Source organism: Anolis carolinensis, chromosome 5, assembly GCF_035594765.1.
Source record: "Anolis carolinensis isolate JA03-04 chromosome 5, rAnoCar3.1.pri, whole genome shotgun sequence".
Classification (NCBI taxonomy): Eukaryota; Metazoa; Chordata; class Lepidosauria; order Squamata; family Dactyloidae; genus Anolis; species Anolis carolinensis.
Genome location: NC_085845.1, coordinates 169,869,092 through 169,881,740, shown reverse-complemented (window position 1 = coordinate 169,881,740; position 12,649 = coordinate 169,869,092). Strand labels below are relative to the sequence as shown.

The following is a 12,649-nucleotide window of genomic DNA, read 5'->3' as shown; positions in this document are numbered from 1 at the left end:
TGCCATGGCTCTGACACCCCTCCTTTTGGAAGCCAGGCATTTCAGAAACATGTGGCAGAGAACCAGCAGCCTTTTTCTAGCCCCACTCCTTGCTTACGTTCCTCCTTTGCTCCCTGCTAGTGAGCCATAGGTCCTCCTTGGCTGCCACCTCCTTTGGTTCTGCTGGCATAATTAGTACCATTGGCATTCAAGCATTTTTTTTAGGGGTCTTTTAGTTAATTATTTTTGCTGCAGCAGACTACTGTGGCTACTCCTATGAAAAGTATTTCTTTACAAATGTCAATACCATTTATTTTCTCACTCCCCGTTATTTATATCAGGATAAGATATTGAGACTAGACTCTAAATAGCACTGTTGTCTTTTAAATAATGTAGAGGTGCTTAGTATGCGCTGCTTGCCCTGTTTGGATTTTATTCAAAGAATTTCTGACCCTGTCTGTTAGCCAAAAATCTCTCTAAAGGGCTGATGTATATTAAAAGACATCAATAATGCATGAAAATATCTGAATAAGTCAACATCAGCAGCAGAGAACCCAAATAAACAACATTGAAATGGAGTTCTGGAAGGCTGGCCTGAATGAAATGTCTGCCAACAGTCACTAAGAAAATGACAACCTGTACTTTGGGTGCTTGTTGAAGAGTGTGTTTTAGAGTCACAGGAGCACTATGTCTGAGTGTTCCTTACTTAAGGAAAACTGTAGGCTCACAGGTGAATTGAAGGCAAATGCACAAAGAGACAGGAATGGCACCCACCCCAGTTCCCACATCTTTAGATCCCTGCAGCAAGAGTTTTGTGAACATCACCTCTGGAACTTCACTTTTGGTTTTTAGTTCTTTGGAATCTCTTTCACGAGAAGACCCCCGCCCCAACCTCCACCCCAAAAAACCCCCCAAAAAACCAAAAACAAATCTATATAACCACAATTATATCTGGAGACCTTTGGAAATTGACTCTGTTTCTAAGCCATCCCCTGATGATGGGAATGGGTTGGAGTGGTCCAGGGAAAATATAAAGAAACTTTACATTGTACAGTTCCCACCGCTGGGTCAAAGGTTCCCTCTAAGCCTGTGGAAAACCTAATCCTCATCTAGCAGTGATTCTTATGGGTAGCTTTGATCCAATAAAAGCCTTACCTGATTTTAAGGGGTTTGGGAAGGATACGTGAGGGAAGAAAGCCATTGTTTACCATTGTCAGTGGCCCAAGGCAGAGGTAAAATAAAAATGTAGTCTATCATTCAAAGGCAGTTTCTGATTGAAGATCAGTAACCTCTCTAAATATGCCACATTTCTACCCAAATATACTATATATATATATATATATATATATATATATATATATATATATATATACACACACACACACACACACACACACACACACACACACACACATACATACACATTAATTATAACCTTTTTCTCCCTACCACTTCTTAGTTTAAATCTATTATTGGTATTCCCCTCCCTTGTTTTTCTGTGTTTCTGTTTTTATTCACAAATAGAATAATTCTGTTTCTTTAGCTAGCAGCTCCCTGCCCACCTTTTTAAGTGTAGACCACTACAATATTATCGAAACCTTTTCTGAAACATCCCATAGAAAAGCCATTTTGCACAGACACATTTATATATTAAGGCGTATTTAGTATACTCACCAACCATGACTGATTCCTGTTCCTCTCAGTTAGCATTTTCATGATACTAATTGCATCTGACATTTTACACTTGATATCTTTCACAAAACAAAATGAATGGCTCCACTAATGTGACCTTTTCCCTTGCTCTGTCTCTGCAGTTTATTCATCCATTTCATCCCTCCCCTTCTGATGTTTAGGGCCTCACTGATCAAGCAAGGCAGCCCCACAGTTGACTTGCAGGACACTGATGCACCAACAGTGGTTTGTGGGTCTGAGGTTGGGTACTAATGCCCCAGATCAACAAATGCTTCTCTAAGTTGTATTCTGTTTCTGGCAGCTGGGAATTTATCATGAAATGTGGGGACAATACATTATGACCCCATATATGCGAAACCAATATCCAGTTTCTAGGTCCTCCAGTGCAACTTTGTGTAGTTTTGGATGAGATGGGCTCATTTCAATAGGGCTCACTATTATCCAATTTTGTGTATCCACATGAAGTTGGGAATATATCATTTACAGAAAGGGAGATTAAGCTGTAATTAGGACAGACTCAGTCTCTTGTAATGGTTGCTTTGGGTGGACACCAGTAGACTACATGACAAAAGGGGAAAGATGTGAAAATTAGACTGTGGGCTTTTGATCTGGGTTGTTTGTTGGGTGGAGGAGGGGGGCTGGAGCAAGGTTTGGGGTGCTTTTTTGTGTATAGCACCCTTGACTAAGCCACAGATAAGAAGTTGTTTGAAGTGAAACGCAAAGACCAGATGAATGCCCTGAAGAACCTGATTGAACTCAATGATGTGAACCAGCAATACAAGATCATAGACATCATGCTCAAGGGCCTTTTCAAAGTGAGCCTAACTGGGCAGAGAATTATCATTCCTGGAAGTTTGTCGAGTAGTCCTGAAAAGAATGCTGGAAGAGGAAAGGTGTACTCTTGGCAACTACTAGTCCTTTGGGAGGTGGTGAAGAATGGGGCCCACTATCACACAAAGTGCTGCTAGATCAAACAGCTACCACTCACCACAAGCACCCCTATCCTCTGGTTTGTCCCTGCCCATTGCCCGTTACACAAACAGTACAAGATCTATCTTTTCCTTGAGATTATCTAAAAGCAGGGGCTGAATGTTCAAGGAGCAGTCTAATACTTTGTGTTTTATTTGGGCTGCTCTTTGTCTGTGTTTAAGCAAATGAAGGGAAATAAACACAGCATCAGATAAGTGATTTCCAGCTGGGCTACAAGGACTTGACACCACATGGAAAAGGCAATCACAGCTATGCAGAGTTGATGTTTCTTTATTGACCTTATGGGCAACAGGCTCCCTTTTTACACTGCCTGATGTGAAGGTAATGGCACACCTGCATGCACAAGCCACTGCCAAGGCTGCATAGAGCGCCTTTGATCCAGGAACTTCAATCTTTGTTTCCAGTTAATACTGTGAAGCATTTTCAAAGGCTAGTGTAAATATTTATTAGACCACATATCTGGTGATAGGACTAGGCTTAGATCTTGTTTTATGCTTATGGAATGTAAATTACCTTCAGAGTATATACACTGGAGTTTTAGAGGATGACGGGTACTTCCCCCCCTTTAGCTACAGAGTAACAGCTGGATGGCACCTGGGCACATTGCTGTGACCAATCAGTGGCCTTGTTTTGATCTCGGTGCTATCTGGCATCTGTTGTCCAACCAGAAGGGAGAAACTATACAAGGAGATACTGGATACCTCCTTATATAACATTTATGCTACTGTAAGCCCTCATGACACTAACATAAGTTACTAAAAAGTTTCCAGCCCAATTCTCCAGTAGGAGCACCATCTACAAAGCCATTAGACTGTAGACTATAGTAGTTCCCTACTTTCAACAAAGTAAAAGAGGAGGTGGTGGAAAGAAACTGTTCCTGACAATAGAATGTGAAGAAAATACGCCTTTGGCAGAAACTAGAATAACCTGAGATGGTTTTCTGTTATGATGTACAGGTCCTTGAAGACTCACGGGCAGTGCTTATAGCAGCAGATGTTCCACCAGATGGGCCATTTCCTCAGGATGAAAAGCTAAAGGATGGTGGGAGCACTCTCTTCTTCTAATCCCACTTTCCCTGTCCATCATTCTCTATCGATTAAGTTTGTAATGATGAACCGTTATGGCACTGCAGCTCTCTTGCCATCTTGGCTACTCTTCCTTAGTCACCTCTGTCATTTCTGTTCTTCTGTGTCATCATTTCTGACATTTGTAAAGGTCCTGAGATGGGAATACAGCCAAGTGAGACTGCATAGCATATGGTACATGAAGCGGAACAGAATCTTACTATTTTGCCTGTGCATATGTTTGGAAAGTTCACGCTTGTAGGGCTGATCAGTATAATTAAATAGGCATATGGGCTCATTGAGACTGAAACCCCATTTTTTTCTCTTGGTCAGTTAAATGCATCCTATTGGAGCGCAATGTCTTTATGCAATGTGCCAAAACAACGCTGTTCCACAGGGCATTCAATGTTTAATTGCTGTTATATTAACTATTTCAAAACAGGAATCTAGGAGTGTTTTAAAATGCTTTTAAGAGTTTTTAAATAGCATTTGAATGCATGTTTATAATGGTTTTTAAATCTTTATTTTGTTTTATGTGTCTTTTATTTGCTCTCTACCTTGGGGACCTTTGTGAGTCGGGAGGTGATATAGAAATAAATTCAATACTGAGATAATAATACTGAGATAAACAGGCTAATTGATGTCCTAAATGTTAAAACCCTTTATTATTTTTAATTGGCTTAAAATAATTTTGGAATTCTGAGCTAAAGAATTTCAGTTTCTAGTTCCAGAACCTCAGGTTTTGAGCCTCCACTAAATTGCAATGTGTATGTTTTATGGAAATGTATATCTCCTTTTAGGGCTGATTGCTTCTGTTTCTAATTACTTTTTAAAATACCCTGATGAGCAAAATGCATTGCTCTTCAGCCATTAGAAAAGCAATTTTGGCTTTCCTCTTAGAGACAGATACATTCCAGTGATTTTGTTCAATACACTAGTCTCCATGTTAAGGCATTCTCTCAAGACGCTGGTGTGACCATGGATATTTTATCCTCACAAAAGATGTTGGCCCTCAAAACGTAGAGGATGAGCAGCAGTCATGTTTCCTCTACCAAACGTGTTTTGAAAGGTTAGAAAAAGAGCTAGATACCTTGCAGGCCACAAATCCACAAAAGTTTCTTTGCCAAGCTCTATCTTGCCTCAACATCCCAAAATACTGTTGTCACCAGTATCTGTGATGATAGAACGTCTTTTCAAATAGTTTTTCTGCAATGCAGGTGTTGACTATAAGTTTCCAACTTTCTTTATTCAATATTTTTAAAATACTCCCAAGATTCCAATTTTTTTAAATAGCTCAAAGGAAAATGATGTCACATTAAATTATATGCTCATCTAGGTTCCACAAGGGTTTGTGTGATGCCAGTTTATATCCTGGAATTATGAGGCTCAGGAATTTAGGTGAATGCATTCCTTCAGTGATTGCCTTTGTAAATGGGTTGTTCCCTCTTACTCTTAATGAATGAACTTGGAATAAAGTACAACCTCTCTATTTCATAGTCACTGGCAAAGGCCAACATGTCTACTTTTCTGTCAAGCAAAATTAAGAAAAACCTTTCTTTTAACAAATGCTGAATATGGAAGACTTGTTAAACTGGATTAGAGAATTAATTTATATTACTGTTCCAAGTTTGTTCCAACAGTGATAGAAATTGGTTAATCTCTAATAGTGGCAAAACCAATAAGAGAGGCTCCTGAACTTTGTCACTGTGATTCTTTTCTCCATAGCATATTCCCATGTGGTAGAGAACACTGCCTTTTTTGGTGATGTAGTTTTACGCTTTCCCAAGATAGTACATCATTACTTTGATCGCAACTCCAACTGGCACAACTTAATTCGTTGGGGGATCAGCTTCTGTAACCAGACTGGAGTCTTTGACCAAGGATCACATTCACAAGTACTAGGACTGGTAAGACACTACAGTTTCTTAGCTTCTTCCCTCGATTTTGTTGTCCTTTGGAGTAGGATGATTGGCAGGGAAATTGCTGGTAAAGGAGAATGGGTTGGGGAAAATAAATGATCTAAAGGTTGCCTCAAATATTTCAGAATATGTATATAATTTCTACTGCTATTACTATTTGTTATTGTTTTGCATCTCAGTATAAATGTATTCATTTTATTCATTTATTTACCTTATTTTCCATCCCACTTTTCTCCTGATATAACAGTGGTTCTCAATTTGTGGGTCCCCAGGTGTTTTTGTCTACAACTCCCAGAAATCCAAGTTAGTTTACCAGCTGTTAGCAATGGGGAGAGAGGTTTATGAATATAAGAATTAGATTGACCTTTGCAATTTTCTTATGTTTTCCATTGCAGATGGCCCAAGAGCTGGGAATTAGTGAGAGATCTCCAGACTACCGAAATCCCTTTAAGACTGATAATTCTGAAGTAAGATAATAAAGCTGTGATTCCATCATACTCATTTTCCCCTTTCTCTGTTTACTAGTTGGCAGTTTGCTTGAATGTGGAAAAGTAAAAAAGAAGAAAAGAAGCAGGCAGCATCTTGTTGTAAAGTATTTTTGTTACTATTAACAGGGTTGTTTTTTTTGCCATCTGTTCCTCAGTTTCAAATCAGGGGACAATTTCTTCCCATATGATGATCCTGTACAGCCAGTCAGATAAATAAGTTCCTTATTTAGTTGATATTATAGATAGTTGCCTCTAAAGGCGAACATGCAAAGGAAATTTTTGCAGCTACATCCTAAACAAGTGCTCCTTCAGACAAGATGACCACTGCAAGAGATTAGGTAGCCAGTTTAGAGGTGTAGGATTATTTTACTTGGAAGTTTCCCACTTCAAGGTGTCTCCAAATGGGCCAACAGTTCAAATAAATATTGGGATAATTTTATTTTGGATTGCACGCCTTGTAACGGTTGTTAGAATTTGGCTGTCATTAAATATCATAGACTTTTCCCAAAGGCTGGGTTTAGTATTCTTCCTTCCGAAGTGCTCCAAGGCAGAATTGCCAGTCTCTCTTAAACTACATGATTCTGTTCCTGGATTAAGACTAGGAGGTAAATCCCATGAAGCACATGCTTTTGTTCTGTGGATTCTGTAAACAGGTTCGACAGAATACGATTACTGGCAGTTCCTGAGTTACAAACATCCAACTTACAAATGACTCATAGTTACAAATTGGGTTGAGGCAACAGGAAGTGAGAGAAATCTACCCTTAGGAAAGTAAAATTCACCCCCGAAAGAGTTATCATGAGGAAAAGGTGTCTGAAGCTTTAGCACCAATCGTTGTTTCCACAACAAGCCATTTTTTTTTCAAAATCCAGTTATCACAGGGACAGAAAGTGAGATGAAATCTGCTGAACAGAGACTCATACAGCAAAACAAACTCCTCAGGGGTGTTAACCCTTCCCTGTGCTATCCAAAGCATATACATACATAAATACATAATAATAATAATAATAATAATAATAATAATAATAATAATAATAATAATAATAATAATAATAATAATAATAATAAAAAATAAAACTTTATTTATACCCCGCCACCATCTCCCCGCATAAATATACATACTTATACACATATATACACATACACACACACACACACACACATGCACACCTATTTGACTGGAGTTGCAAATAAATTCAGCTTGAGAATTCAGAGAGTTCATAATTTAGGGAGTGCCTGTAATCTGTTATTGGCTAATCTACTGGCTTGACTGTCCCAATATTACATTAGCTTCTTATAAGAAGATAACTTGGTCATTACCAACCTTTGTCTGAAATGTGTCAAGATTAGAGAAGAGTTAATTTCTGTTTTATTGAAAAATATCTGAAATGAGTGCCTGTGTGGTTCGACAATTATTTCTGAGGCTGCTTCCGAATGGTCATTGCGTTTTTATCTTACATGATATAAAATTTGACCTATGGACTGCAATAAAGAACTGTCTGTTCTTGTCAGCCCATCCATGAATGTAACAACTCCCCCCATATCCACTGTCCCTATCTTGCACTTTTTTTAAAAAAAGAGCCGCATTGGCACAATGGGTTAAACCCTTGTGCCGGCTGGACTGCTGAACTGAAGATTGGGTTGCTGACCTGAAGGTTGCCAGTTCGAATCTGTGAGATGGGATGAGCTCCCGCTTGTCAGCTCTAGCTTGTGGAGACATAAGAGAAGCCTCCCAGCTAATACATCCAGGCGTCCCCTGGGTAACGTCTATGTAGACAGCCAATTATCTCACACCAGAAGTGACTTGCACTATGTTCTCAAGTCGCTTCTGACATGATAAAAAAAACTTAAATATATAGTTATAGTGCTTCAGGGATTTATTGTGATAACACTATAACTGTAGAAGAAAGGGGTAGTGGGGCGAGGAGAGAAGAAAATTTCAGTTTAGTAACCAGAAATTCAAAAAGGGAAAAAGGCAGAGGTAAACTTCCCTGGCAAAGGTCATACTGCCATTCAACACTTCATCAGGGGCACTACCCAGAAATACAAGAGAAAATGAAAATACATTTTAAGGCATAGAATTTACCTGTACCAGAAACAGGAGTGGAAACACCTCCTGCCCTGCCTTTAAAAAGGACAGATAAACTGGGACAGCAGAATATCATGTAGCTATCATTTAATTTTGTAATAATTATAGGTACAATTCCCACCAAATCTCAAGGCTTTGGGTCAGTTTGGAGGAGACCTTTGTTGCCTTTGGTAGTTGGTGGGTGTTGGAAGTTTCCTTTTGATAGAGGGAGATACAAATGCATTTACTTGTCTGTGTTAAGTACCGTAATTTTTTTTTCGTGTTGGGAGCAACTTGAGTCGCTTCTGGAGTGAGAGAATTGGCCATCTGCAAGGACGTTGCCCAGGGGACGCCCGGATGTTTTGATGTTTTTACCATCCTTGTGGGAGGCTTCTCTCATGTCCCCCGCATGGAGCTGGAGCTGATAGAGGGAGCTCATCTGCACTCTCCCCGGGTGGGATTTGAACCTGGCAGCTTTCAGGTCAGCAACCCAACCTTCAAGTCATGAGGCTTTAGTCCACTACGCCATTGGGGGCTCCAGTACCATAATTACATGGATGCATAAGAGTACAGTAACCTTATAGATGCCTTTCCTTGAGCTAGTGGCTAGTTTTGCATCTCTTGAAGGTCACTGAAATTCCAGAACTATCAATCGGGCACAAATTGAAGGAAGAGGCATTGCTAGCCAGCTGTCTATGAGATTTGTTGGAAGAAATGTAATTACCTGGCCCTCTCTGTGTGCACATGGCTGAGCTCATCCTGTTTGCTGTCAGTTCTTCCCCAGCGCAGACACATTCCAGAAGGCTCTCCGGGAAGAAGAGAAGCGAAGGAAGAAAGAGGAGAAACGGAAGGAAATCCGCAAGGGGCCTCGCATCTCCCGCTCACAGTCTGAGTTGTAATGCGGCTGCCACCTGCCCTGTCACTGTGGCTTGTGCTGGTGTTAATTGAGGCAGCTGGAAAAGAACCTCCCAGTCCCTTGGTGACCTAAGGAAAATGCCAGGAAGTTGAAGTTTTGTTTTGTCAAGTCTGGGAGATTTTATTTCTTCTTTCAACAGGACATTGTCACCTATTGGACTGAGCCGGGAGAAAGGGCCAAACGGAGGTGGAGTTTTTGAGCACAGATTTCCTTTTGGGGAAACTTTTCTTGGTACCTGGAATGTATAGAGTTTGCCAGAAACCATTTTTACGTTTCTGTGTCTTTGTTTGTTTGTTTCCCATGGCTTTGCCAATTTGTAATCTGAAGGCCACTGGTTGGGAGGGGAAAGGGAATTTCTCTGGTACATGCTGCTTCTATAGCAAGTCACACAGGATGCACTGTTCTGCTATGAAGTCAAGAGGGCAGTGTGACATGAGGCTTACATTGCGAGACTCATGTGGTATTAGAGATACACATTTTGGGGAAATACTTCTTGATAGGGTATTCTTAAACTACCATGTATTGGAATGTACCCATGCCTTGGGATATATCAAAGAGGTGTTTTAAAGTGTCACAGCAACCAAAGCCCTTTGTTGATTAAATTAAATCTTTCTTTTGTCAAAGTGTTCTTTTTCATCAAATTATTTCATTCCTAAAAAAAAGAGAGAAAACAAGCGTGGCCTTGGAAGATGGTTAGGAAATAATATGCATCATGAAGATGTCTCTTGACTTGAACAAGGAAATAAAGGCAATATAGTAGACTGTTTTGCATCATGGATCTGTATGAACTGGTTTTGTTGGTATTGGGTCTTGATGCTGCTCTCAATGGTCCTAATTTTGTCAAAAACAGTATTATCAGTGCTGCACAAGGGGTAATTACTGAAAATGTCATGAAGTTGGAAACTTCATTCTCTTCTCTCACAACAGACTAATCTGTTTTTCCCCCCACCAGTACTTGGAAGTATTGGTGATGCAGACTGCCATATAAATTCATTTGTCCAGTGATGAAAGCAGGGAGCAGTTTTGTCTGTGGCTTCTGACTTTTTACTTTTCGTTAGAATCCCCTCTCTCACTTAATACTTGCTTTGATATGTTGGTGAGGACAAGGAATCAAATGTACCACTGTTTTAATACTGAAGACAAAACAGTGAGTTTGACAGTGTGATTTTGATTTGTTTTCTTACCATTATACTAAAAATCCTAGCAGTTGGGTATCCCTCTTCCAATAAGTGGAATTTTGAGGATGTGTTCTTGCTAATCTGCTGCCTTATTGTTCCAGAAAACAAACTGATTTTTTTCTTGACCTTCCAGCTGTTTTATGTAGGCTTCTTCCTAGGGCTATATAGTTAAGCTGTCAACTATAGTATTGGCTTTATATTAGAGAAAGACTGACATTGGCCATAGTCAATGCTCTCTTTCCATCTCATAATATTTCTCCACTGCTGAGTTGAATTGTGGATTCACACACCAACACATGAGCACACTGGGCATTTGACCCCAAACTGACACTGTTTTGGCACAATGGGCAGCTTTTGTCCAGGACTGGAATTGATCCAGACCAAGAAAAATCTCTGAATTCAGATAACTGGGGCATAGTACTTCCCCATCCTGTATGACCACTTGCTGTGCTATCACTTGGCACACATATTCTTTCTATCAAGGCTAGTTTTGGATAAATTTTTATTTTCAGTCCTTGAATTAATTGCACAGCTGTATAGGGTAGCTTGCTCTTGCCAATGGAAGATTATTTTGTGGGGAAGGAGGGTATTTCTGTGGATGCTGCGGGTTTTGATGTGCTGCCTTCAGGCTGTTTACAAGGCTAAAGATGGAGATTACTTTTATTTTCTACAAAGAGAGATGATTACGCTTTGTTTGTTTTTCCGATGTGTATTTAAACTGGAAATTAACTTTGCGTTTCTTGAATAAAATTGAACGTTTTAAAAAATCAGCCGAATCTGACGCCTAGTTCATGAGCCGTTTGTGTTTTGGAAATACTGATAAAAGTCCTCTATCTGGTCACTAGAGATGACTGGCTCCTCCCATAGATACACATATAATATAAGCTGCCATATGAAATTTTAGAGTCTATTATGGCTTTAGTTCAGATTATATTTGTTCTTCATTTTTCTGATTCTTCTAGCTCTGTTCTGGAGCAGTTGTAGTGATTCCTGAAATAATCTTTTAACTATAACATGGGAATAAATTGCTTCTCATGGGAGGGGGCATATAAAGCATAAATGAAGGTATTATAAATGCTTCAGAGTATCTCCGGTTTTTGGTTTTCCTTAAATACATTTTAAATATTATAGTTATTGGCCCAAAATATTGGTATTTTGGAATTTAAATGGTTGCTGTATTAAACTCTACTGCGTTCATCAGCTGCAAATTAACTTTCAAATGAGCTTTGATTCAGGGCTTGTTGAAGCAGGCACAAGTTGGATTGTAAACCTTTTCGTGCATTTTCTTGCTACTTAGGACTTGCAGTGATCTCATGTCCCTTTCTAACACTGTTGTCTCCTTGTCTAACTGTTTTGAAAGTGTTTTCACTAGCTGATATTTGGGACACGGAGATAATCTAAATTATGGTCTTTTTATTCTTTTTGTTTTAGACAGTAGTTCTATACTCCTTTTGCAGCAGGCTGCACTCAGGGAAAGGCGAGCTGGGTGAGGGAGAAACAACCTGTATACACAAACATACACAGAGAAAAACATATCAAGCAATCATTTCAGTGTCTGGTAAAAGTCTTGCAATAGAAGATTTAAAAAAAATTAAAAACAAATATGTGAGGGGAAGTCATAGGGAGTCCCTAGAAAGCTTGTTTTCTGCTGCCCTGGAGACTAGGACGCGGAACAATGGCCTCAAACTACAGGAAAGGAGATTCCACTTGAACATTAGGACAAATTTCCTAATTGTGAAAGCTGTTCAGCAGTGGAACTCTCTGCCCCGGAGTGTGGTGGAGGCTCCTTCTTTGGAGGCTTTTAAACAGAGGCTGGATGGCCATCTGTCAGGGGTGCTTTGAATGCGATTTTTCTGCTTCTTGGCAGAATGGGGTTGGACTGGATGGCCCACAAGGTCTCTTCCAACTCTATGATTCTATGATTTATGCACTCTTATTCTTTTTGCAGTATTTCAGTGTATTTTTACTAGAAGCCTAAGTGCATATGCTTTTTTTGCCTTTTTCATCACCATAAAATTGTATGTTTTATTGTGCTAGATTGATCAATCCTTTATGGTTAGTCAACACATAAATGCCAGATTTGGCATTTTTCCTTTATTGGCAGTTCTTATCAACAAGAAATGTGTCTGTGTTTCTGATTTAACTTTTCTGTGTCTCATGTTTCTGCATCCATGAGTATTTGGACACCAAGATACTAGAAGCATGTAATAATAATAATTATTTATTTGTTAATATTCCAACCTCTCCCTGAGGGGACTTAGGGCAGATTCCAACAAAAAATGGCAAACATTCAATGCCAAACACATTCCTAAATAAAAAATACAAAAAAAACTAATCAAATATCAAAAGGAAACA

General features: G+C 39.4%; 1 protein-coding gene across 3 annotated transcripts in view; it reads left to right on the top strand.

Annotated features, from left to right (window-relative positions):
* The window catches only part of ccdc134 (coiled-coil domain containing 134), a 29,031-nt gene extending 17,967 nt beyond the window's left edge, over window positions 1-11,064 (top strand). For all 3 annotated transcript variants that reach the window (XM_008110755.3, XM_062982887.1, XM_008110754.3), the window contains 5 exons: window positions 2,365-2,486; window positions 3,618-3,702; window positions 5,451-5,632; window positions 6,040-6,111; window positions 8,974-11,064. In XM_008110755.3, the coding sequence (XP_008108962.1) occupies window positions 2,365-2,486; window positions 3,618-3,702; window positions 5,451-5,632; window positions 6,040-6,111; window positions 8,974-9,099 (587 nt within the window). In that variant the 3' untranslated portion in view covers window positions 9,100-11,064. The remainder of the gene's footprint in view (window positions 1-2,364; window positions 2,487-3,617; window positions 3,703-5,450; window positions 5,633-6,039; window positions 6,112-8,973) is intronic.
* Window positions 11,065-12,649: the final 1,585 nt, after the last annotated feature.